We start from the raw sequence: 25,110 nt of genomic DNA on the forward strand, positions 1-25,110 counted from the left end.
GTTTATTTTTCTATCTTTCCAAGAAGCATTTCAGTGCAGGATTACATGAAACAGGCATCATGGACTTAAATCCTGAGGTATTTTAGGGCATAACATCTGTATCTTCTCCAAATGCAATTTCTTTGTACTATTTTTTTTGCTCTATAAAGAGGGTTATGGATGACCTGCAGCTTGATTACTAGGATGTTAAAATCTAGCCATTTTAAAGACTTCAATGCTTGGGATTTTTTTCCCCCTTAAGGTTTGGGGGAGTATGTTGAAATTGAGTATACTCTTGTCTTTGAAAATCCTCATTCTTCCTTTGTTTCATTGTTGCTGTGTCTGCAGTAAAAAAATAACTCTGGAAGCATGCTATAGTAATTGATTTTGAAAATAAAACTTCTGTTAACAGATTTTTTTTTTTAAATTCTCACCCAAGGATATGTTTTAATTGATTTTAGAGAGAGGAAGAGAGAGAGAGAGAAAATCAATGTGAGAGAAAAACATCAATCGGTTACCTCCCATATGTGCCCCAACCAGGGATCGAGCCCTCAAACTAGGTATATGCCCTGACTGGGAATCAAATTCGCAACCTTTTGGTATATGGGACAACGCTTCAACCAACGGAGCCACAGGCCAGGTCATGTGTGTATTTTTTAATAATCCTTGTGATTCAACCACTTGTCTTATTCAACCACACATTTTTTTTCCTTTTTATTGAATTTATTGGGGTGACAGTGTTTAACAGAATTATGTAGGTTTCAGGTATAGAATTCTACAACACAGCATCTGTACACTGTATTATGTATTTACCACCCCAAGTCATATCCCTGTCCATCACCATTTATTTTTACTATAACTTTCTCTACCTCTCTGCTCCCCACCAGTATACTCCCCACTTTTTTTTTTATTGTGGCAAAACATATAACATTTACTAGCTTAACCATTTTTAAACGTACATTTCAATAGTGTTAAGCATATGTACATTGTTGTGACACAGATCTCCAGAACATTTTTAAGCTTTAAAGTCTGATACTCTGTACTCATTAAACAGCAACCCTCACTTTCTTCCTCTCTCCAGCCCCTGGCAACCACCATTCTAAAACGTTTCTGTGAATTTGACTACTTTAAATACCTCATGTGAGTGGAATCATAGAGTATTTGTCTTCTTGTTACCTGTTCATTTCATTAAGCATGTCCTCAGTGTTCATCTGTGTTATACATGTGATAGGATTTCCTTCCTTCTTAAGGCAGAATACTATTCTGTTGTATGTATATACAACATTTTGTTTAATCAGTCATCCATCGGTGACAGGTAGGTTGCCTCCACCTCTTGGCCTCTGCAAACTATGCTGCAGTGAACATGGGTGAGCAAACATCTCTTCAGGATCCTGTTTTTAACTCTTTTGGGCATATACCCAGAGATGGGATTGCTGGATCCTATGGTAGTTTTGTTTTGAAATTTTTGAGGAACCTTCATACTGTTTTCTGTAGTGGTTGCACTATTTTGCAATCCCACCAACAGTGCAAAAGAGTTCCCAACATTTCTTATTTTCTGAGGGTTTTTTTCTTTTTTGGTAATAGCCATTTTACTGAGTGTGAGGTGATGGCTTATGGTGTGTTTGATTTGCATTTCACTGATGATTAGTGATTTTATTGTTGAGTTGAAAGAGTTTTTTATATATTTGGATATTAACCCCTTATCAGATACATGGTTTACAAATATTTTCTTCCATTCTGTTGGTTGCCTGTGTACTCTGTGGACTATGTTCTTTGATGCACAAAAGTTTTTTAGTTAGTCAAGTCTATTTTTGCTTCTGTTGCTTCTGCCTTTGGCATTATCCAAGAAGTCATTGCTAAGTCCAATATCATGAAACATCTATGTATAGCTTAATTAGCCACATAATCTCACCTGGAAAGATTAATAAATAATGATAATGCTGTTATTGAAAAAAACTGGCAAACTCTTCCCTTGAGTAGCTGTGCTAGTTGACATCCCCACCAGCATGGTGAGATCCAGCTTCTCTACATGAACCCCAGTATTTTATATTATCATTGATTTTATTTTTATCTTAGCTCTTCTCACGTGGGTGGTAATACTTCATTATGTTTCAATTTGCATTTTTCTAACGGCTAGTGATGTTGAAGATCTTCCCACGTGCTTGTTTGTCATCCATAGATGTCAGTGACATGTCTCTTGATGACTTTATCACATTTTCTAATTGGATCGTTTGGTTTTTTTTACTCTTGAGTATTCAGTTTTTTGTATATTTTAAATGTGATTATTTTATCAGATATGTGGTTTTCAAAACTTTTCCACAATCTGTAACTTTTCTTTTTATCTTCTTATTGGGGCCATTTACACAGCAACGTATTAAGTTCTGACAGTCCAGTTTATAATTTGTTTCTTTATGAGCCATGTTTTGACATCAAATCTAAGAATACTATCTCAAAGACTTTCTCCTACATTCTTCTAAAAGTGTTATAGTTTTATGCATTACATTTACGTCTATGATCAATTTTGGGTCTATTTTTTGTATCAGGTGTGAGGTTTAGGTTAAGGTTTACTTTTTTCTCTTGCATATGTTCAACTACCTGGCATCATTTGTTGAGCAGGTTGTCCTCATTGACTTGCTTTTGCACTTTTGTCACAAACAAGTTGGGTGTATTTTTGTGTAACTAAGTCTAGGTTCTCTCTTTTGTTCCATTAATTTAAGTGTCTGTTCTTCTACTAGGGCCACACATAGAACATATTGAAGCAATAATTGGCAAAACATTTTATTTCCTTCAAAAGTAAAGGAATGGACCACCATGATGACAACCATTCACATTTGTCAAAATGGTTATCATCGATAAATCAACAAATAACAAATGTTGGTGAGAACGTGGAGAAAAAGGAACCCTTGTGTGCTATTGGCAGGAATGCAGACTGGTTCTGCCATTATGGAAAAGAGTATGGAGTTCTGTCAAAAAATTAAAAATGGAACTGCCTTATGACCCAACAATTCTAATTCTGGGAATATATCTTAAGAAACCCAAGGCACTAATTCAAAAGAATACATGCACCCATACATTCATTGTAGTATTATTTACAGTAGCCAAGATCTGGAAACAGCCTAAGTGCCCATCAGTAAATGAGTGGATAAAAGAGCTGTAGTACATTTACACAATAGAATACTACTCAGTTGTAAAAAAAGGAAATCTTACCTTTTATGACAGTATCCAGGGACCTGGATATTATTTTACTAAGTGAATGAAATAAGTCAATCAGAAAAAAAACAAATACCATGTGATCTCACTTATGTGGAATCTAGTGAACAAAATAAACCAATGAACAAAATAGAAACAGAGGCATGGGTACTGGAACAGACTGACAGCTGTCAGAAGGAATAGGGGTTGGGGTACTGGATGAAAGAAGGTGAAGGGATTAAGAAAAAAAAAGTGTGTGTGTATGTAATATATATATTTCTATATATATTACATACACACACAGAACAATGTGGTGCTAGCCAGAGGAAAAGGGGGTGGGGGTAGGTGGAGGTGGGTAAATGGGGTCTAACAGAGACTTTGCTTGGAGAATGGGCACACAATGCAGTGTGCAGATGGTGTTTTATTGAGTTGTATCCTTGAAACCTGTATGGTTTTGTGAACCCAATATCACCCAATAAGTCCAATTTAAAAAGATAAAAAAAATTATCCAGCCAGTGTGGCTCAGTGATTGAGTGTCCACCCATGCACCAGGAAGTCGCCAGTTTGATACCTGTTCAGGACACATGCTCAGGTTGTGGGCCCAATCCCCAGTGGGAAGCATGCGGGAGGTGGCCAGTAGATGTTCTCTTTCATCGATGTTTCCATCTCTATCTCCCTCTCACTTTCTCTCTCTAAAATTGATAAAGGGAAAAAAAATAAAAATAAGACAATTAAGTGAATGGATTTTTTGCAAAGTGGGTTTTTATTGCTCCTAATCATTTTCATTGGGTGCTCAATTATTTTGTATTTGTTTATTTTTATCTGCAAAATATTTCAAAAGGTTTCTAGAGTTCATAGTTGTGGAAGAGATATATCTTAAATTTAACTTAATTTTTCCAATAGTATAACACTTATTATCTTAGTTTAGTGTGAAGTGATATCTTCACTTTTTTTCTATACATCAGGCTCTGCATCTTCTGTTAGGTTTGACAATGTATCTTTCTTTTGTGTGTGTATTGACGTGTGTTGAACAAAGTTCTGGACTACCAGTTCGAATAGCTGTGTATTGTTTTTCTATTTTGGTAACAATATTTACAATGTTAACTGATTTTTTTCCTCCTCCTCCTCACATTTTATGGCCCTTATTTCTCTTCCATTTTTCCCCTTTGCTGACTAAAATCTTCATATGAGGTAGGATAGAAGCCTTCCTTTTCTAAATTTGTAGCATAATTTCAAGTAGTGACAAACATTCACAGGTGTTCTAAAATAAGCCATCCTTTCATTCCAGGGACAAATTACACACTCCTGGGTTCATTTAGTTAATATTCATGTAGACTGTTTACATGTATAGCTATATATGAGATTGATCTGTAACTCCCTTTTTTGTGAAGGCATCATTTGGTTTTGATAACAAGTTTATTCTCGTCTCCAAAATGAGTTGAGATGTTTTTCATCTTAGTGCTCCAGTGATGAATTTCAAGAAGTTTTGAGAAGGCTGCCTCAAAACTATGTTTCCTATAACCTTGTTATATTTAGTGACTGTCTTACAGATTGATAGGAGCACATATGCAAAGATAGCTGATAACCTCATAATTAGACAGAAAGGTTTCAGTGCCCATTTCCAGAATACAAAATACATCAAAGAAAATCAAAGCATGGGGAATTATTTAACAAGAAAATATATTAAAGATCAGTCTGTTACACATGTATGGATTAACATTTAACAGCCTTAGCTTCTTATTTTCCAAATTATAAGGGGATTAATTTACGAACTACTTTCAACGCTCCTTCGAATAGGCTGAGAGGGTTGTTCAGTGAATCACGAGCTGTCACTCACTCCTTACATGTTGTTTAAGTCCCCCTCTAAGAGTTAAAAACTAGAGGACTGTTGTGTTTGTTAAGTTATCCTCCACGTCCGACTGTGTGCTACTCAGCTCATGACACTACAGTGGTTTTGCTTTAGGTTTTTCAGTGGTTCAGGGATTTCCTGGGCACCTGATGGCAATGCAGGAAAGTCATAGAAGTGCAAGTGTCTTGAGAATCCAAGTCAGTGGATTAGACTTGGTGCAGTTTTCTAAACAGATTTGAAATGAGAAGATATTTCCAGTACATTATTAATGAACTCACAATCTGTTTGTGACAGTGATAATGGCTTCTTATCAAACAAACATTCATGGAGAAATTTGTTATTATTTCAGAACTGCTGTTGTGTCTTTGTTTAGGTCATTGGAAAGGGATACTTATTTGTGGTTATTTGGTACTCCTAGCTTCACTCTTATAGTTACTTAAGAGTTTTATGAAAATATATGATTCTAAAACGTTGTCGAATGATAACCAAAATAAAAGTATTCAACATGATACTCTCCCTTCCCTCTTTCTATATTAAATACATGTCTGTAGAGAATCATTCTCTCTTTCGCTCTCTCTCTTTTGAACCTGTCATAAATTCATCTCTTTGGTCTTAGACAAGTCACAGTCTGTCTCAACTTAGTTTACTTGCAACATAGGGATGGTCATGCCTGGTGGTTGTGAGAATCATATTTTGCAAAACATCAAGTAAAACAGAAATAGAAATAGCATCACAACTTGCTGTCATTTCAAAGTAATAGGGCACCTTTACAAGGATAAAGTAGCAGAACCCATACTGCATGGTATCTCCAGGTATGGTGTATGATGAACCACATTTTTGTGCATGTATAGTTACTTTTATGTACTTGATACTTACATCATATATATCTTGAGAGAAAAACATATAAACACTTATCTGAACCTGGATTTGTGAGCCAGATTCTGAAACGTTCAGTGCTTTAACATTAATTTTCTGCCAACAGAAAAATTTTAACCAAATGGTAAATATATGAGCTAGTACAATTCCATTACAGGTGTTTTGTGTGGTGTTTATTGGAAGTATCATCTTGAAAGAAAGTGAATATTTCCATTTTCAGGACAGAGAACTCAGTTTGTCAATCACTATATTAATAAGAAAGAATACAACAGCAACAATTCTGTTCATGATTTTGAGTTGCCAAGAGAAAAATCTCTATTCATTTGCTCAATTTTTATATTTAACCATTGCTAGGTTTATTAGAAACGAATGTTGCCAATCACTAGGAAATGTGTTTAGCAATAAATTGGTGAAAATGATCATTGTGTCATATAAACAATTGATAGGATACCTACACTCTATATAAACAACTTATAGCTTACATGTATTGTATTACATTAGATTAGCAGAGTCATCAGGATATGCGAAACCAATTATGTTAGGGTGTGCTGAAAGAATTAGAATGGCTTTCGGGCAAAATTTATTACATAAAGTTTAGTCAGCATTATTCAATTAGATGAAGGATCTTAACGCAGTGGTGATAATTTTGTGGCTTTGGTGTAGCTTTAAAGAAGTAATAAAACAGATTGTTAGATGTTAAACAAAACCACGCATCTGTATCTAATTCATTTTTTAATTTGTTTTATTACCATGCAATCTTTTTTTTCTTTTTGTTGAATTTATTAAGGTGACAATGATTAACAAAATATACAGGTTTCAGGTGTACAGTTCCAAAGCACATCATCTGTACACTGTACTGTGTGCTTGCCATCCTAAGTCAAGTCTCTGTCACCATTTATTCCCCCCACCCCCCATACTCTCCTCCACCTCCCCACACCTTTCCCCCTGACAGTCAGCTCACATCTTGAGTAAGATATTAACTGTAAAAAACGAGAGAGAAAAAAAGATGAACTCTCTTTGTTTTTTTCCCAGTCTGTATATAGGGCTCAGCATTTGTATGTCGAGCACAAAGAGGAATGAATGAGTTTCTGACTTGTGTGATGGGAATAGAAAGCCAAGTGTGTTCTGTGATGCTACTGTATTTGTTGTGATAATGGGTCCACTGACTTTCCCACTGCACTTCTTTCAGGTTGCTTTCAGCTATGTAATGTTTTCCGATCCCATGAAATGGAAATTGACCAGTGTTTGCTGGAGACCCTTCCCCTTGGCCAAAGGCAGCGGCTGGTGAAACGCATGCGCTGTGAACAAGTCAAAGCCTACTATGAAAGAGAGAAGGCTTTTCAGAAACAGGAAGGCGTCCTGAAGAAACTGAAGCATGGGAAGAAACAGAAAGTCCATTTCAACCTTGCTGACATGATACAGGATGCAATTATCCACCATGATGACAAAGAAGGTACATAACACAAAAAGTTTTCTGATGTGGCTTTTTTGTTGTGTTAGTTTGTTGTGTTTTGGTCGGGAGATGAAGGATAAACTTTATTTTATATATTATTAGGGGCTTTCTTTTAACTGAGATACTCAAGAAAAAATATCTTTTTTATGAACAGAAAGTCTTGAGTCTTCTAGTAAAGATTTAAAAACTGCAAAATTTTGGTTAAATTATGGTATATGTTTTTTAAGAATTTACTAACCGAAAAGCAAGTGATTTCTTTGCAAATTGCTCATTCCAACAGTTAATGAAATTTTTTAAAATGAAATTGTTTCCTTTGAAGAGGAGATTGTGTAGTAAAATTCCTTAGTATCTCATTCATGAATAGATATAGTCATACATTCAGTTTCCCTCAAACTCTCAGGATATAGGAGTCAATTGATTTATTCCTTAAAATGAACTGGCTTGTAGTATCAAATTTTATTAAGAATACACAATCCAGCCCTGGCTGGTTTGGCTCAGCAGTTAGAACATTAGCCTGTGGTCTAGAAAGACCTGGGTTTGGTTCCGACTAAGGGCATGTGCCATGGTTGCAGTTTGTCCCCAGCCCTGGTTGGGTTGTGTCGGTGGCAGCCACTCGATGTGTCCCTTTCATGTCGATGTTTCTCTCTCTCTCTCTTCCTCTCTCTCCCTCCTACTCTATCTGAACAAAAAATGGAAAAATGTCCTCGGGTGAGGATGAAAAAAAAAATACACAATCCAAGTTTTAGCTGTTTTTACAAAACTATTAAGCTTCGTATATTTTTGTGTAGGCATTTTTGTTTTTAGACTATAATTTCTGAAGTTCTAATGTGTGAGAAACTTTCCAGCTGTAGGATAAATATGATAAATATGGAAGGCTTCAAGGAAGCAAATAGAAATTAATTTATCTTGATGGTCTCTAAAACCATTGGTTGAATTAATCTAAAATAAGCCTCACAATCCATTAGCTGCATTTCAAAGTCAAGTCTCTGAAAACCAGTTGTATTTTGGTGATTAATGTAATGGCAAAATTCTTCCTGAGCTATTTATATTTTTTTAACCTATACAATCTGGAAAAGTAATACATTTTGTAACATACGTGTTCCCAAAGCTTTCAGATAGGGTTCATGGTTTTGTATCTAAGAAAACTGACAGTACATTATATACAATAATAGCTATAAGAAGAAGACTAAAGCACTTCTTTTCATGGTTCGTGTGGGCTGGTTAGTCAATCTAGAATACTATGGGAAGTTCTGAGATTTTTTTTTTTTTAATGCAATGACAGTGGCAGAGAATCTCTGAGCAGAAAAGTACCTACAGACCATTTAGTCCAGTGCTCTTATTTTACACGTAAAGAACTGTCCCAGAGCACTCTTACGTCTCATTTTACTATTCTCTTCTCACGTGTAACTTTCCATCGGATGGCCGTCCCCTCTGTGAAGCTATAAGCAAACAGAGCGGCAGGAACACTGTCAGTCAGGTCCGCTGCCTCCTGCTGCTCATCCCAGTACCTTCCAGTGGTGCGAGAGAGGGAAGAAGTTTGTCCAAGCTCACGAGACAGTAGTTGTGAGAACAAATCTAAATCAGAATGCGGGCAGATTTAAGCCCTGTATTGATTTAAAAGTAAAGAAACAACAAAAAATTTGCTTGCACAGTTATAAAATCTCTTGTGTAAATTATTTACAGGGCAAAATAATGCATAAATTAAGGCTAAAAAGAAATTAAAATACTGGAATAATAAATCCAGAAACCAAGAGGAAACTATTATATATAAATAATGCTATAATGTTTCCTAAACTAACTAAATTTTGGGAAAAATGCTGAAGTTATAATTAGCTTTGAGTTGGTTTTATTGAAGAACTTGCTTTTTGGGTGTTTGTTTTTTGAATTGCAATGTAGAGAAAGAATGGGACAGTAAGCTTACATGTTTTATTTGGTGTAATGACCAACATAAAGGATTCAAAACGATAGGGACAATAGGAAGCAGAAGAAATATCACACACACACACACACACACACAATATTATTTGTACTCTTGCTAATTACTGTACTAAATCCTTCCTATAAACTATGTTGTTTATTCTTTATGACAGAAGTAACTCAAATTATTCTGAAGATTCTTAGAAAAGAATATCCTTAGAAAGACAACTTATATAACTTTATTACTCCCAAGAAATAGTTTTATTATTAATGGAAGCAAAGATTATATTCAATAACTAAGATCAACATTAGCATCAATGATGAAATAGCTGAATAACTTTTAGAACTCAACAAAAGAGTTTAAATTTCTAATCAATTATTAAAAATTTAAGTACATTATTGCAATGTAAATTAAAATATTTGTCTACAGAGGGGTTTTAGCTCTGGCTCCCATAAGAAAATACTATAAACTGGGTTGCTTAAACAACAGACATTAATTTCTCATAGTTCTGTAGGTTGGATAGTCCAAAATCAACATGCCACAAGATTGGTTCTTTAAAATATATATATATATATATGTATATATATATATACACATACACACACACACACATACATATATACATACATATGTATGTATATACATATAGATAGATGATAGATAGATAGATAGAGAATGCTTCATGAATCTGTGTGCCATCTTTGCACAAGGACCATGCTAATTTTTTCATTATCAGTTCTGTTTTAGTATATGTGCTGCTGAGGTGAGCACCAGTTTTGGTTCTTCAGAGTGCTTTTCCTAGCTTGAAAACGATGACTGTATCCCCAGATGGTGGAGAGAGAAAGCTCTGGTCTCTCTAGTTTCAATGTTCCCATGGAGGCTCCGCCCTCATGATTTTACCTAACCCTAATTACCTCCTAAATAAAGCCCCAGATCCTAATATCATCACATTGTGGGTTAGGGCTTCAACAAGTGAATTTTATGAAGGACAAATTCATAACAGATGGTATATTTATTCTGTATTTGAAACTGACCTACATATGAAATAATGGTCACATCTCTTACTTCTTTGAGTTTATCATCAACCTTGGACACTCCCACATAAATGCCAATATACTTTCTGTGTCAGAGGGAAAGTATTAATTTCTTGCAAATTTAAGAAATTAAATTGCATTGAAAATATAAGCAATCTCTTTGGAGGCATTATACCCTCTCTAGTATATGTTTTACATCTAGAATTGTATCTAGGGAAAAGTTTACACTTAGTCATGGTAGTCATATTTTCATTTTTCTTCAAGCTACTCAAGTAATCAAATGTACACATTTATACAATTGAGACAGTAAAATAATGTTGCCATAAGAACAAGCCCTTTTCATTTAAGTAATAGCTTAAAACTTTTCAGATTGTGTGTTTTTGTAAATTAAAAACATATATTAGCCCTAAGTATGTTTATTGGCTTATTGAATATAAATAGTCAAATACACTATTTCAGAGGAGAACATGCTAAGGTTTATGGCTTGTCATTTGGAAGCAATTCAGGATTTTCGTTTAACTTTATAAGTGTTGCATTTTTGTACATATATATTTATTATCTTTGATGCCTTATTGTTTCTTTGTGGAAGATGGTGACATTTTAGTCTATGTGTCATTTTTAATATACTGCATAAATCTAAATATGTTCAACAATTCTTTTCCATCTTACAGGAAAAATTCTTCTAAATTTTCTTTTAAGGCTTTTGATTTAACTCTCTTTAAGTTATGTGATACAAAAGATAAATAGAGGAGAGAGACAGAGAGGCAGAAAGACAGAGAAACAGAGAGGCAAAGAGACAGAGAGACAGACTGGGAGAATTTAAGAGACAGAGAGAAATGTATGTAGAGAACATTTAAATGGGAATGCAGCCCTGGCAGGTTTTGCTCAGCGGTTAGATCATTGGCCTGCAGTCCAGAGATACCAGGGTTTGGTTCCCCCTAGGAGCATGTACCTCGGTTGCAGTTTGTCCCTGGCCCTGGTTGGTTCGTGCAGGAGGCAGCCACTGGATATGTCCCTTTCACATTGATGTTTCTCTCTCTCTCCCTTCCTCTCTCTCCCTCCCACTCTATCTGAACAAAAAATAGAAAAATGTCCTCGGGTGAGGATAAAAAAAATAATAATAATAAATGGGGATGCAGTTTCTACTATTAGACATGCTACTCCCAAATGTCAGTCAGTTTTTACTAATTAGTCCATATATATTTTTACTAAAAGTCATTATTATTTTATTATGTAGCACTTTTCAGGCATACCCAGCCCTGTCTGTACTTTACACGACCTTATTCTCTCCATTCTCCTGTGTGCAGTAGGTAGGATCTTCTTCCTATTATAAGGGTAAAGATCTTGAACCTTAACAGAAACTAAGTGCAGCTCCCCAGTCCCCCAAAATTGTAAATTTTGTTTACAATTTAAGGGCATTTACTTGTTAATTTCTGTGCCAAATATTTACTGAGGGATTGTTTCAGCCACACAAAGAACTTGTAAGCATAGCTATAGACCTGTGATGTCAAACTTCATGTATGTCTCTATTTAACCTAAAATTGTAAGTATTCTCTTCAGTCCACCTGAGTATGGAAACCATGTTTTTATCCACAACACCATACTGTCTCTCAGGTTTAGTTCTTTTTTTAAAAACGACTTTATTGAGTTATGATTGACATCCGAATAGCTGTAGATATTTACTGTGCACACATTGCTGCGTTTGGAGACAAGCATACCCCAGATGTGAAGCCATCGCCAGAGTCAAGGACATAAGTTACCCATCCCCTTCAGAAGTTTCCTTCCGTCTTCTTAATTTTTAAAAATTAAATTACTTTTTATTTATAGTAACTGCACTTAACATGTCACTTTTCCAGCTGCTTTCTGATAGAAAATGAACTCAACCATCAACTCCACATGTTGATTTGCTTCCGTGGCCATTTGACATATTTCTTGCTCTTACCTAGCAGAGCTCTTTGCCACTGTCAAGGGAATTGCCAAAGGCAGGGGCTGAGAGTCTTTATGCTCTGCTGTGTTCCCTCCTCTTTCCCTGTCAGATTGTGTACATTTATACATTAGCTCCCCAGTCCCCCAAAATTGTAAATTTTGTTTACAATTTAAGGGCATTTACTTGTTAATTTCTGTGCCAAATATTTACTGAGGGATTGTTTCAGCCACACAAAGAACTTGTAAGCATAGCTATAGACCTGTGATGTCAAACTTCATGTATGTCTCTATTTAACCTAAAATTGTAAGTAGTCTCTTAGGAGAAAGGAAAAGATCACATTACAACCATGTGAGACTGTCTTCTCCTACGTCTCAGCCCTGGTCCCAGTTTCCTTTGAGGACTAAGGTCCAAGGCCCATAGTCAGAGATTCCAATCTTAACTCTCTTCTCTTTCTACCTGTGGTCTCGGGAAGCTTCCCCTCTTCCCCGTGCATTCACCCCCTCCCACTCCTGTGAGTCCCAAAGTGTATTGAGACCTTTCTCCTGAGTTGTGGACCTCACCTTAGTGATGGCCTTACATTTCTAGCTTATCATGTTCAAAATTGAATATCTACCTTCATCTCCTTCCAAATCAAAGTTGTCTTTTATAGTCTCTATTTCAGCTAATGTCACCATCACTTCCCTGGTCTTACAGCCCAGAAACTGGATGTCATGTTGATTTAAGTGCACATTTGTAAAGCGTCATGCCTGTACCTCCTTGGAATAATTCACAGGAAGTGTCAGCTGTTTGTATATTATCCAGAGCCCTCCAAGAATATACCTAGAGTGCAGTAGAGGCTCAGTATGTATCAGATGCTCTATTGCTAAGCTGAATGAACATCTCCTCATTTAGAATTTCATAAATAAATCATTAGGACCAGGTTTTTTCTCCTATACCTACCCCTCTACCCGTAAACGTGTAGCCTTAGGTCTGAACATGGTTCCGTGCATTCCTTCAGTGTTCTGTCAGGAAGCAGAGAGGCCGCCTGCAGATCCTGGAGCCTGCGAGTGCTTCGGGGACCCTGTCCTCTCGTCACGAGCTCGGCACCGACGTTCAAATCCTGAAGTAGCTGGTTATTTACTTATCTATGTATCCCTTTATTTATTTAGATTTTATTATCTAGAGTATAAATGAAAAAGGAGCCAGTTATATTTTTCCACTGCTGCTCTTTAACCGACACTGCCTCTGTAAAGATGGCCATCCGCTCTGGCACCGGTTCCCTAGCGGTGGGTGGAGTTTCCTGCGCAAGGCAGCCCCACGCTCTGCCCCTCACCTCCCCGTAACCGGCTGCACAAATGGGCATTTAGAAAATGTGAGCATAAATGGGTTAAAGCTGACCCCCCACAGTGATGGAAACCAAGGCTCTGCCACCCTTAGAACAGTGGTCAAAACAACCAAACAGGTATCCAACCCTGGTTCCCTACATGCATTTATTGTGAACATAATAGAGTGTGGTGTGTGTTAAGTTCTCTACAAGGAAAAATAATTCCAGATCGGAAAAATGGGAGTATAATATACCTGACATGGATATGTACAGCCTGTCTCCAAAAGAGCTGGAGTCAACAAACATCAATGTCTTGTGTATTAGATACTTGGGGTTGTAAGCCAATATAAAGCATTATCCTTTATTCAAGGAAGATGTAGGAGAAAGAACAGTCCCAATGAAGAGACAGCAGTATACTGTTGTCTACATCTCCCATGTTCAAGCAGCACTGAGCCTGAGCAAAGGGGAATGATGGGTTTATCAGAATTACCCCTGTCTTGTTAACTTCTCAATAATAGTGCAACAAAATCTTTGAAGCTGAGCTGTAAATTAATCCAGTCCTTCAACTTGGCAGAAGAGGGAGAGGATGTGGGAAGATGTTCACATAAGATGTTTAATGGGACGGACACAGGAACGAAAGGACCACTTCTAGAGAAAAGGGTGGGCTTTTCAGCCACAGGCAAAGCTCACATCAGAGATCTATCTGGAAGGCTAGATGTGTGTACATGCTGAATCCAGTAACCGCGGGCAGGGTTGAATTTCACAGAGCGAGGTTCACTGGACCATGATGCTTTCAATGAACAGGTAACAGCTGCTAAGTAATTAAATGTCCCCATTTCAAAATCAGTTATAGAATCATAAAGAGTTGGATATTAAGTGCATTTAAACTCTACGGGATTCTGTATGAATTTAATGAGTGGCTTAATAATTCACCAGTACCAAATTCATATTCCTGAGAAGCATTAATTCTTTAACTTCCTGCTAAGTAATCACAACTTTACCAAGGTCTGTGAAAGGAATTGGAAAAAAAAAAAAGTGCTTCAAAAGCATTTAGAATCTCGATGGAAAGACATGCTGTCTTTTAAAAAACAAGCAAACTAGAAATGGGTCCTTTTAAAAGACATTGCAGTGTGTCGTTCGTTCATTGGGGTGAGATGAGGATGAGCTGAATCAGAAACTCTGCTCTGTGGGAAAATGTTCCAGTCTAGTAGGAGAAGAGAAAGGGACATTTGGACTGTGAAAAACAGCTTGAGTGCAGGGACAGAGGCAGGTTTCTGATAGGAGAGCATGACGACACAAACATCGCTGAGAATCCACATCCAGGGCTCTGACTCTCGGTCGGGGTGATGAGTTCCATCCCTATAATAATATTTATGAGCTGTGTCCCTGGCCAGGGCCCTATCTTTGCCTCACCTTCTTATCCTGCAAATAAGGGTGAAGAAGCAGAGGCGAACCTCTCTCCTAAGTGGCTGTGAGGATCAGTTAGATAATTCATGCAAGGAACTTCAAATGACATCTGTCATGTACTGTCATGTATCACCATATCCATAATAAATGTTAGCTACTGCTATGAATTTAAATGGAATTAAGAGGCAGTATTGAAGCAGTAAAGAGTGGGTAACTAATAACTGTGGCCCATGATTCAAAGATGATCACAGTGTGGTGGATTTTTATATGTAGTAATACCAACACAGCTTTTGGAATGTTTGGGGCAATCATATTATAAATTATAATGAAATAGAGGAGGAAATACAGAAGATAGGCATGTAAGCTCAGGGCATTGATATAAACATGAGATAATAAGAAACAGAAATAGGATAGTTCCTTTGGAAATGGATTGAAAAGGAAAAATTTACATCATTAATATAAACAATTCACAGCATTTACAAATTGTGTTCTTTTCTGCTAGGACAATGTGTGTCATTCATACATATACACACCTACATACACACACATATATATTATGTGGTCCCCCTTATCCACAGTTTTACTCTCCATGGTACAGTTATGGTGGTCAACCACAGTCTGAAAATATTAAATGGAAAATTCCAGAAATAAACAACTCCTAAGTCCGAAATGGCATGCCATCCTGAGTACCGCCATCACAGCCCGCACAGTCCTTTTCCATCCCATCGGGGATGTGAATCGTCCCTTTTCCCAGCATATCCACACTGTATGTGCTCCCTGCCCATTAGGCACTTAGCCGTCTCGGTTATCAGATTGACTGTCAGGGTAGTGTTCAGGTGACCCTTATTTTACTTACTAATGGACCCCAACCAAGAGTAGTGATGCTGGCAATTGGATATGCCAAAGAGGAGCTTTAAAGTGCTTCCTGTAAGTGAACCAGTGAAGGTTCGACCTCATAAGGAAAGAGAAAATATATATGCTGAGGTTGCTAAGCTGTATGGTAAGAACTAATCTTCTGTCTGTGAAATTGTGAAGAAGGAAAAAGAAATCTGGGCTGGTTTTGCTGTCGCACCTCAAACTGCAAGTTATGGCCGCAGTAAAAAGGCACTAAATCTGTGGGCGGAAGGCAAGAACAGGAAGCGTGTTCTGACTGACAGCGTGTTGCACCAGAAGGCAGTGAGTCTATGTGAAGACTTCATTCAGCAAGGGGTCCCCTGAAACAAGTGACCCCACTCACATAACTGTTATTACAGCACATTGTTATCATTGTTCTACTTTATTATTAGTTATTGTTGTTCATCTCTTACTGCTTTACTCAAGTCAACAGATTGAAAAGTTAATACATCTGAAAAACATCTTCACAGCAACATTTACCAAACAGTTGGATACCAGAGCCTAATCATGCTAACACATAAAATTAACCATCACAGACTTCCACAGGGTACCAATAGGAGTAAGGTTTATTGTTTACTATTGTTCAGGCACTGTTCTAAGTGCTTTCCATGTATTAACTTCTATCTTTCTCATTATAACCCTATGATCTCAGAACAAGCCTAAGAACAGACTTCAATTTGTTGACATAAGAAATGTCCAAACCTGTAAGAATGTTTATGAGTTATCTGAGCCAAACTGATCACAATTGCCAGGAAGCAAAATCTCAGTGGATTGAGAAAATGCTCCAGAGAATGGCAGTTTTGCACCTTCTTTTATTTTTACAATCAGAGGAGGAGGCGTAAAGAGGGTTACATGAAATTCACAAAGCAAAGCAGGGAATCTGAAATGGGATAAAAAGTAAAACGGACCAACACATACTTCTTTTACATTTGTGTGTGCAGGGTAGTTAATAATGAACATTTACAGCACATAGAAATGGTATGGGAGAGAACAAGGTAACCATGAGGGGTTCTGTGGCATCCTGTTCCGGTGGGAGATTGTGCCCTGACGGGTCTGAAAAGAAGGGCATTACTCTGATATTTCAAAGTTATGTTATCCTAGATGCAAAAAGATAATACACAGGCTCAGTTAAGGCAAAGATTGACCTTTGTCATGGAAGATACTGGCCTAGGACAAGACTACCTGCCATAACTTGCTTTTAGTTAGGACATTTTAATTTCAGACCATCCAATGTGATTACTTTAGGTCTCTGAGTTTGTGAGGCCTGCCATACAGGTCTTCCTGAGCTTGTCAGGTTTAGTAAGTGGCCCCTTTTCATCTACAGATTCATTGAGTAACTTGCCCCCAGTTCACACAGGAAAGTATGGTAGATTGGGATTAAAACCCAGATAATCTAGCTTCAGAGCTTCTTGACAAATAAAAAACAAATATAGATTTAAAAAAGAAGACTTTATTCTGAAAGGACTATTGCAATGGAGATAACACTCTTACCTTAGGGCTGGTGAGCATCGCAAATTCAAACAGAAAAAGGATTTTCTTTTCTAGGAGGAGATAATGAGGGCTAGCAGGAACTGTTAGGGAGAAGGGTCAGGAGGAGGGATGAGCAGACAGCATGACTGGGTGGGTTAACGGGGCATCTTTCTGTGGGTGGATTATTTTGGAGACGAATGATTAAGGGAAGATTTCCAGCACCTGAGTGCTTAAACATGAGGATGAGCCTGCAAGGAAGAGACAAGACTGAGTAGAACTTGGTCAGGCAAAGTCGGTGGGTAAGTATCGGGCAATCGTGAACACTCGTTAACAGTGTGCTCTTCCACCTACACTACCCTGGAGGTCAGTACAGGTGTCTGGAATTAATTGGCTGAAGGGTAAATTATTTTTCCTGATGATATTGTACATGAAAAGTCAGGCATTTCTTGAATTGTTGAAACCAGTATTTATTTACTTCAGTCTCCTCATCCTGAGCATGTCATTCTACTTCTCTTAGTTTTTACAAATGAATTGTAATAGCACCTAATGAGTGGTGACACAGGCATATCAGTGTTCAACACATTTTATTCATTCATTCATTTAAAATTAAGGACTCACTCTGTCAGGTATGCCCAACAGTGGGCTAGTATTGGGAATATCACAAAAAATAGAGCCTGGTATCCATAATCTGGTAGAAGGAGCAGCAGCCCGGCAAAGAAAGGCCATCAGTATTTAATGTCTGTAGGAGAAGGTAGGTGGGTGGCCAAGGTAGTGAGGTTGGAATAGAGTGGGAGTTGAACAAGTCAAAAGAAATGGCATTTCTTGGCTCTTCTGAGTCAGGAAACATGGCTAAAGCAATAGTTGGTCAAAGGCCTGAGTTCTTGCAAGAATGTAATATTTCAGAATTTCAGGTCATTAAATATGATTGGGGTTGAGGAGGTTGGCAACATTCTGCAGAGACCTTGAGTGCTGTGTAGAGAGCTTTGGAGTTGGAGTATAAGAGAGAGGGGATACTTTTACCTAAATGTGTTCAGTGGTAGATGAGCACTCTAGGCGTGTGAATCTCCAGATTCTCAAGGTGGATGCTGCTACCTCTTCCCTCCCCACCGACAATGATCTAAGGCTTTTTCTGTTTATCCAAAGGAATGGTAACATGGTGGCCAGAGCATAAAGGTATAAACTGAGCTTTTAGGTGTCATTCCTTACATTTTTATTACTTTTCTTACATAAGTATAAGAAAATGTATGGAAGAGAAATATTGAATTACAGAGCACATTTTCAACGATTTTTATTTTAAACCAGTAGTTTTTCTGTTTTAGGGAAGAGGAAGGCAGGTAGTGGGTTCTGGTATGTTCAATGAAACGTTGTCTTGTGATTGTAGTTTCACTCCTCTGTTACTTCTTACAGCTGCTCTCCTTTGACTGAGGCGAATGTCTAATAAGAATTAATAACACACCATGAAATCTGTAATTTCTGCTCTGCACTTTCTCCAGTTTTGATTAAATTGAAACTGGAAAAAAAACAACAACAAATATTTCAGTTCACTGAATTAATGTTGTAGCTAAGAGCTCCGATCCATCAAATTTTAGACAGTACTGCTGCTAGTATAAACCAAGAGTTTTCTGATTCATTGTGCTCAGAACAGTCCAGGGGAAAAAAAGAAAAAATGCCTCATAATTTTTATAGGAAAAAGGCACAATCTGTCAGAGGCCCAGATTGCTGCTTAGTGCACCAGAGCAGCAACAGAACAATCTGTAGATCATATATGCCTTTGACAGTACGACTATAATACATGCCAAAGTAAAATGTTTCACAGGGGAAATGTAGATCTGTCGTTTATAAGACCAGAGAAGTCATTTGGTGCATGCCAGAATGGACAGAACAGAGTTCAAAGTTTTTTTCTGAAGTTTTTCAATACATAGGAAATTTCTAAGAAAGAGAATTGTACAAATACTGTTTTGTAAAGTAGCATATTGGCAGTAAGTTCAAGTTCATCCAGTAAACCCATTCCCTCTGGCCTTCTCAAGATCATCATTCTTCTAGTTGCTCTTTCATTATCCACAGTGCAGGATCATTTCCATGGGAGAAAAATGCTGCAATATCTTCTAAAGTAAAATGAAAACTAAAGGAAACCACCTCCCTTTCATTTCATCAACTCCTCAGAAGAAGTTATCTATACTTACTGCGTCTTAATTCTGTCCTCGATTGTGGTTGTGAAAACACCCCTGTTAGGCTTTCTCCTGTTCATTTCACCAACCCTGCTACCTGCTTTCATCGAGGATCTCCTTGTTGCCAAGTTCTCAGATATTTCTTTGTCCCTGTCACAGGCAACTTGAAGCAGCATGTGACATCCTTGATCATGTCTCCCTTCTTAACTGACTTTCTTTACTTGAATGCTGGAGCCACTCTCTCTCCTTGGATTCATATCTACCTCACTGGTCCCTCCTTCACAATCTTCTTTGCAGGATACTCCTCAACTTTTCAAACTTTGAACACTATAGTATCCCAAGACTTGAGAGCTCTTCTCTATCTACGTACCCTCCCTCTCTAGAAATCACCATCCATGACATATGTATACTGTAAACCTCAATTTTTATTCCCAGCCAAGACCTCCTCTCTGCATGTAAGACTTACCTACAGCATGTCCTTGTGACATCATGTACAGGCCTGTTCACGGTCATACTTGAGTTTCCCTGACAAGATCATCTCCTCCTCCATCTTTTCGACTCAGTGCATGACTCCATTCTGCCAGTTGATCATGTCAAACATCTTGGAGTCTTTCTTGACTCCTTCATTTCTCTCTCATCCCCTTATCTGATCCACAAACACATTCTATTGGCTCTACCTCCTAAAGTCATCGTAATCTGACCACCTCTCACCATTGCTGTGGCTCTGTTGTCTAAACCATCACCATCTCCTGCCTGTTTAACTGCAGTAGACTCCTGCAGCATCACCATGCTTCTGACCTTACTCCCTACAATCTATTTTCCATCAGCCTTTGGACACTTAAATCACATTTAATGCCCCTCTCTGCTTACACATTTCGGTGGCTTCTAGTCTCACTTGGAATGATAACTCTGGGAGTGGGCCTGGAAATCTGGGGTTTAGCAATCCCTCCAGGTGATTCTGATCCATGCTGGAGTTTTAGTTAGATTCTAGTAGTTCTCATCTGGGCATGTTTGTCACACTTACTCTTCAGTTTCACTGAAATCCTTTGTCAAGAGACAGAGCTGCTAAACACATTGCTTTTTCTCAAATGTCACAATCATCCCTATGGCGAACATGATGAATCTAGACTAACAGAAGACTTGCTATGCCTTGAATATAAAAGCTGGTTTCCTGCCCCTCTGTGTTTCTTCACTCTGTTTCTTATCCTTGTTCTTCATCTCAAAATGTCTATATCCTACTCATCTTCCAAGGCCTGAAATAAATAGTTCGTCCTTCAGGAATCTTCCCTGATTTTCTAAGCTGAAAGAATAATACTTTTCTTCAGTATTCCCATAGGCATTTTATTCATGGGTCTAGAATTCACTTATTCATATCTGCCTTCTAATATAATTCTTAGTATAAATGTCTTATCTTCCCTACTTTGCACAACTCAGGGCAGGGTTGTGTCTTCAATTACTTTCTGTCCCAAGCAGAGTTGCTGGTTTGTGGTAGACTCATAGTAGAAACTTCCTTTCTCTTCCTTCCTCCTTGCACTGTAGTATCCCCTGAACATAAGACATGCTGAGCACTACTGACATATTTTGCCACATCTGCAAATATGAATAAGAGGAATACCCGTACATTATAATCCATGACCAAACTCTCATGGGAACCATCTACAAGCAAGAAATATGTCTGATAAATGAGCCGCTTCATGCAGAATTGGTGCATGATTTAGAAGGTATAATTCCAGGTCACTGCAGCTGAGTGGCTCTAGGAGCCATTTTTGAACACCCTGGGGCAACATAGATTTGACAATTGCCTTGATTTCTGTCTCATTTGAAACTAATTCTACAAGAAAACAAGATTACCTTCTTGATCTAATAAAATGAAATTCACAAACACAATTTCATGTCTAATTTGAATTTTAGAAAGATAAGGCTTGAAATGAAACCTGAAAATTTAGTGTCTTTGTGTTTATGCTCTGAATTTCATTTTCAAGTTGGAAAATGATAGGGAGTAATGTGCTTTATGCATTTGGGAACTCTGGAGAAGTAAAGATGGATTGCTTTCTTCAAAAACACAGAAAGAGTATATGAACTGGATGATAATTAGGTGCAATTTGTGTAGGACTTTTTTCTTTTTTTTACCTTGTAGGACTGCCTTCAGCAGAAAAGGTATTATATTCGCCTACTTGGGCTGCCATAACAAAATGCTTCACACTGAATGGCTTAAACAACAGAAATTTATTTTCTCATGGTTCTGGAGACCAGAAGCCCACATCAAGGTACCGCCAAAATTGGTTTCTGGTGAGACCTCTTTCTGGCTTGTAGACAGCCAACATCTCTTGTGTCCTCTATATCAGAGTTCTCTGAAGTCTCTGCTTATAAGGACACCGGTTCTATTGAATTAGGGTCCCACCCTATGACCTCAGTTAACCTTTATAATCTCCTAAAAAGGTCCTATCTTCAAATACAGGCACATTGGGGGTTAGGGTTTTTACATGTGAATTTTGGGAGGACACAATCCAGTCCATAACAGGTGTATTTTGATTGATTTCTCATTTCAAGGAACCTGTGTTAGTGTGGGTCCACAGCAAAGCAGATACCAACATAAGATTAGATGTGCAAGAGATTTGGGGTGAAATGCCTGCAAGGAGAAAAGGGGAAAGACCAGAGAAGATGGGAGAGCCTTCAGAACGCAAGGCTGTGTTACTGCAGTTGTGTTCGTTTGCTAGGACTGCCATAACAAAGCACCACAGGCTTGATGGCTCAGCAGAGATGTATTTTCTCACAGTTCTGAAGGCTAGAAAGTCAAGATCAAGATGTCAGTAGGTATGTTCTCTTCTGAATCCTTTCTCCTTGGCTCGCAAATGGTCACCTTTCTGTGTTCTCACATGTTCATCCTTCAGTCTATGTCAGTCTGTGTTCTAATCTCTTCTTAGAAGGACACCAGTCTGATTGGATTAGGTCCCAGACTAATGACCTTATTTAACCTTAATTATATATTTAAAAACTCTATCTGAAAAAATAGAAACTAGAAGATACTCTTTGTTTCATAAAGTTGGAAGATTAAATAAAAACTCCCATGGAAGGAAAAATAAAAATAGTAATTTTTTAAAAAAGAATAGACAATTTTGATTAGAATATTACATATGTATGCCAGGATAACCTTAACATGTGAAATATACTGAATCATTTTTTTTATCTGTATAATAGAGGACAATCACCTTTTGTTCTACATAAATATTTTTTACATATGTTCTGTAAACTTTGTTGTCTATAACAACAGCAGTTTTTATTTAAACTGCTTGAACTGATTGCTCTGATAATCAGGGGTGATTTTATTTTATTTATTTATTTTTATTAATTAATTAATTAATTTTTGTTACAGATGTTTCTAGTTTTTCCCCCATTGATTCCCCCCCTCTCCTCCCTCTCTGCCCTGTCCCCAGCTTTGTTGTCCATGTCCATTGTTCATGCATACATTCATATAAGTTCTGTGGTTTATCTCTCCCCCTCCACCCCCTCTTCTGGGGATTGTCAGTCTGTACCCCACTTCCACGTCTCTAGGTCTACCCCATTCCTCAGACTGCTATGTTCATTATATTCCACAAATAAGTGAGATCATATGATACTTGTCTTTCTCTGTTTGGCTTGTGTCACTTAGGATAATACTTTCCAGGTCCCTCCATGTAGTCTCAAAGGATAAGAGATCTTTCTTTCTTATAGCTTCATAGTACTCCATTGTGTATATGTACCACAGCTTTTTTATCCATTCATCTACTGATGGACACTTGGGCTGTTTCCAGATCGTAGCTATTGTAAATAGTGCTGCTGCAAACATGGGGGTACATATATTCTTTTTGATTGGTGTTTCAGGCTTCTTAGGGTATATTCCTAGAAGTGGGACCACTGGGTCTAATGGAAGTTCAATTTTTAATTTTTTGAGGTAACACCAAATTGTTTTCCACAGTGGCTGAACCAGTCTGCATTCCCACCAGCAGTGTACTAGAGTCCTATTTTCTCCACACCCTTGCCAACACTTGTTGTGTGATGATTTGTTGATGGCGGCCATTCTGACAGGTGTGAGGTGATACCTCATTGTTGTTTTAATTTGCATCTCTCTTATGATTAGAGATATTGAGCATTTCTTCATGTCTCTTAGGTATTTGTATGTCCTGTTTGGAGAGGTGTCTATTTAGTTCCTCTGCCCATTTTTTTAATTGGGTTCTTTGTCTTCCTTTTGTTGAGTTGTATGAGCACTCTCTCTATATATTGGAAATTAACCCCTTATCTGATATATCATTGGCAATTATGCTCTCTCATACAGTGGGTAGCCTTTCCATTTTGATGATTGTATCTTTCGCTGTGCAGAAGCTTTTAAGTTTGATGTAGTCCCATGTGTTCATTTTCTCCTTTGTTTCTATTGCCTTAGGTGATGTATCAGTGAAAATTCTGCTGTGCATGATGTCTGAAATTTTGTTGCCTACAGTTTCTTCTAGGATTTTTATGGATTCATGAGTCGCATTTAAGTCTTTTATCCATTTTGAGTTTATTCTTGTGTAGGGTGTAAGTTGATGGTCTAGTCCCATTTTTTTTTTTTTTTTTTTCATGTAGCTGTCCAATTTTCTCAACACCATTTATTAAAGAGGCTGTCCTTACTGCACTGTATGATCTTGCCACCTTTGTCAAATATTAATTTAGCACATTGCCTTGGGTCCATTTCTGGGTTCTCAGTTTTGTTCCACTGGTCTATATGCCTGTTCTTGTGCCAGTACCAGGCTGTTTTAATTACAGTGGCTTTGTAGTATAACCTGAAATCTGGTAATGTGATCCCTCCAACTTTGTTCTTCTTTTTCAAGATTGCTGTGGCTATTCGAGGTCTTTTTTGGTTCCATATGAACTTTTGAAGTATTTGTTCTAATTCAGTGAAGTATGCCGTTGGTATTTTGATGGGGATTGCATTGAATCTATAGATTGCTTTAGGTAGTATGGACATTTTAATGATGTTAATTCTTCCAATCTATGAACAGGGTATGTGCTTCCATTTTTTTAATATCTTTTTCTATTTCTTTTTTCAATGACCTGTAGTTTTCTGCGAATAGGTCCTTTATTTCTTTGGTTAAGTTTATTCCTAGGTATCTTAATGTTTTTGCCACAATGGTAAATGGGATTGTTTTCTTAGTTTCTCTTTCTGTGAGTTCATCATTGGTGTATTTAAGGAGCTGCCTGGGGCTCCAGCTCCGTCAGCTTTCCTGAGCCTCAGTTTCCATTGGTTTTTCCAGCCAGAAGTTATGGGGACTTCTCTTCCTAGCCCTGGAACCCTGAGCGGGGCACCTGGTGTGGGACGGGGACCCCTCAGTCCTTAGGGAGGACCTTCCCAGCCGAGGTGTCCTCCTGATTTTTATCCGCCATACGTGGGTGTTGGACCAGCCCGTCCCGCTGCCGGCCCTCGTGCCTCCGCCCCTCCTACCAGTCTGGATGTGGCTGCTGCTTTAATTTTGTAGTTGTAGGACTTCCATTCAGCTTGATTTCAGGTGGTTTTGTATGATGGTTGTTCTGAAGTTTAGTTGTAACTTTGATGTGGTTGTGGGAGGACAATACCGCGTTTACCTACACCGCCATCTTGACCGGAAGTCATCAGGGGTGATTTTAATCAGT

General features: G+C 37.8%; 1 protein-coding gene and 1 non-coding gene across 2 annotated transcripts in view; one reads left to right on the forward strand and one right to left on the reverse strand.

The window, feature by feature from the left end:
* Window positions 1-7,090: 7,090 nt before the first annotated feature.
* Window positions 7,091-25,110, forward strand: part of MYO16 (myosin XVI) — a 422,200-nt gene continuing 404,180 nt past the window's right edge. The window contains exon 1 of the mRNA XM_036250228.1: window positions 7,091-7,346. Coding sequence (XP_036106121.1) covers window positions 7,121-7,346 — 226 coding nt within the window. The 5' untranslated portion in view covers window positions 7,091-7,120. The remainder of the gene's footprint in view (window positions 7,347-25,110) is intronic.
* Window positions 9,929-10,035, reverse strand: LOC118623093. The gene has a single exon (XR_004958204.1). It is a non-coding gene; the product is annotated as a U6 spliceosomal RNA (small nuclear RNA).

Source organism: Molossus molossus, unplaced genomic scaffold (genome assembly GCF_014108415.1).
Source record: "Molossus molossus isolate mMolMol1 unplaced genomic scaffold, mMolMol1.p scaffold_m16_p_9, whole genome shotgun sequence".
Taxonomy (NCBI): Eukaryota; Metazoa; Chordata; class Mammalia; order Chiroptera; family Molossidae; genus Molossus; species Molossus molossus.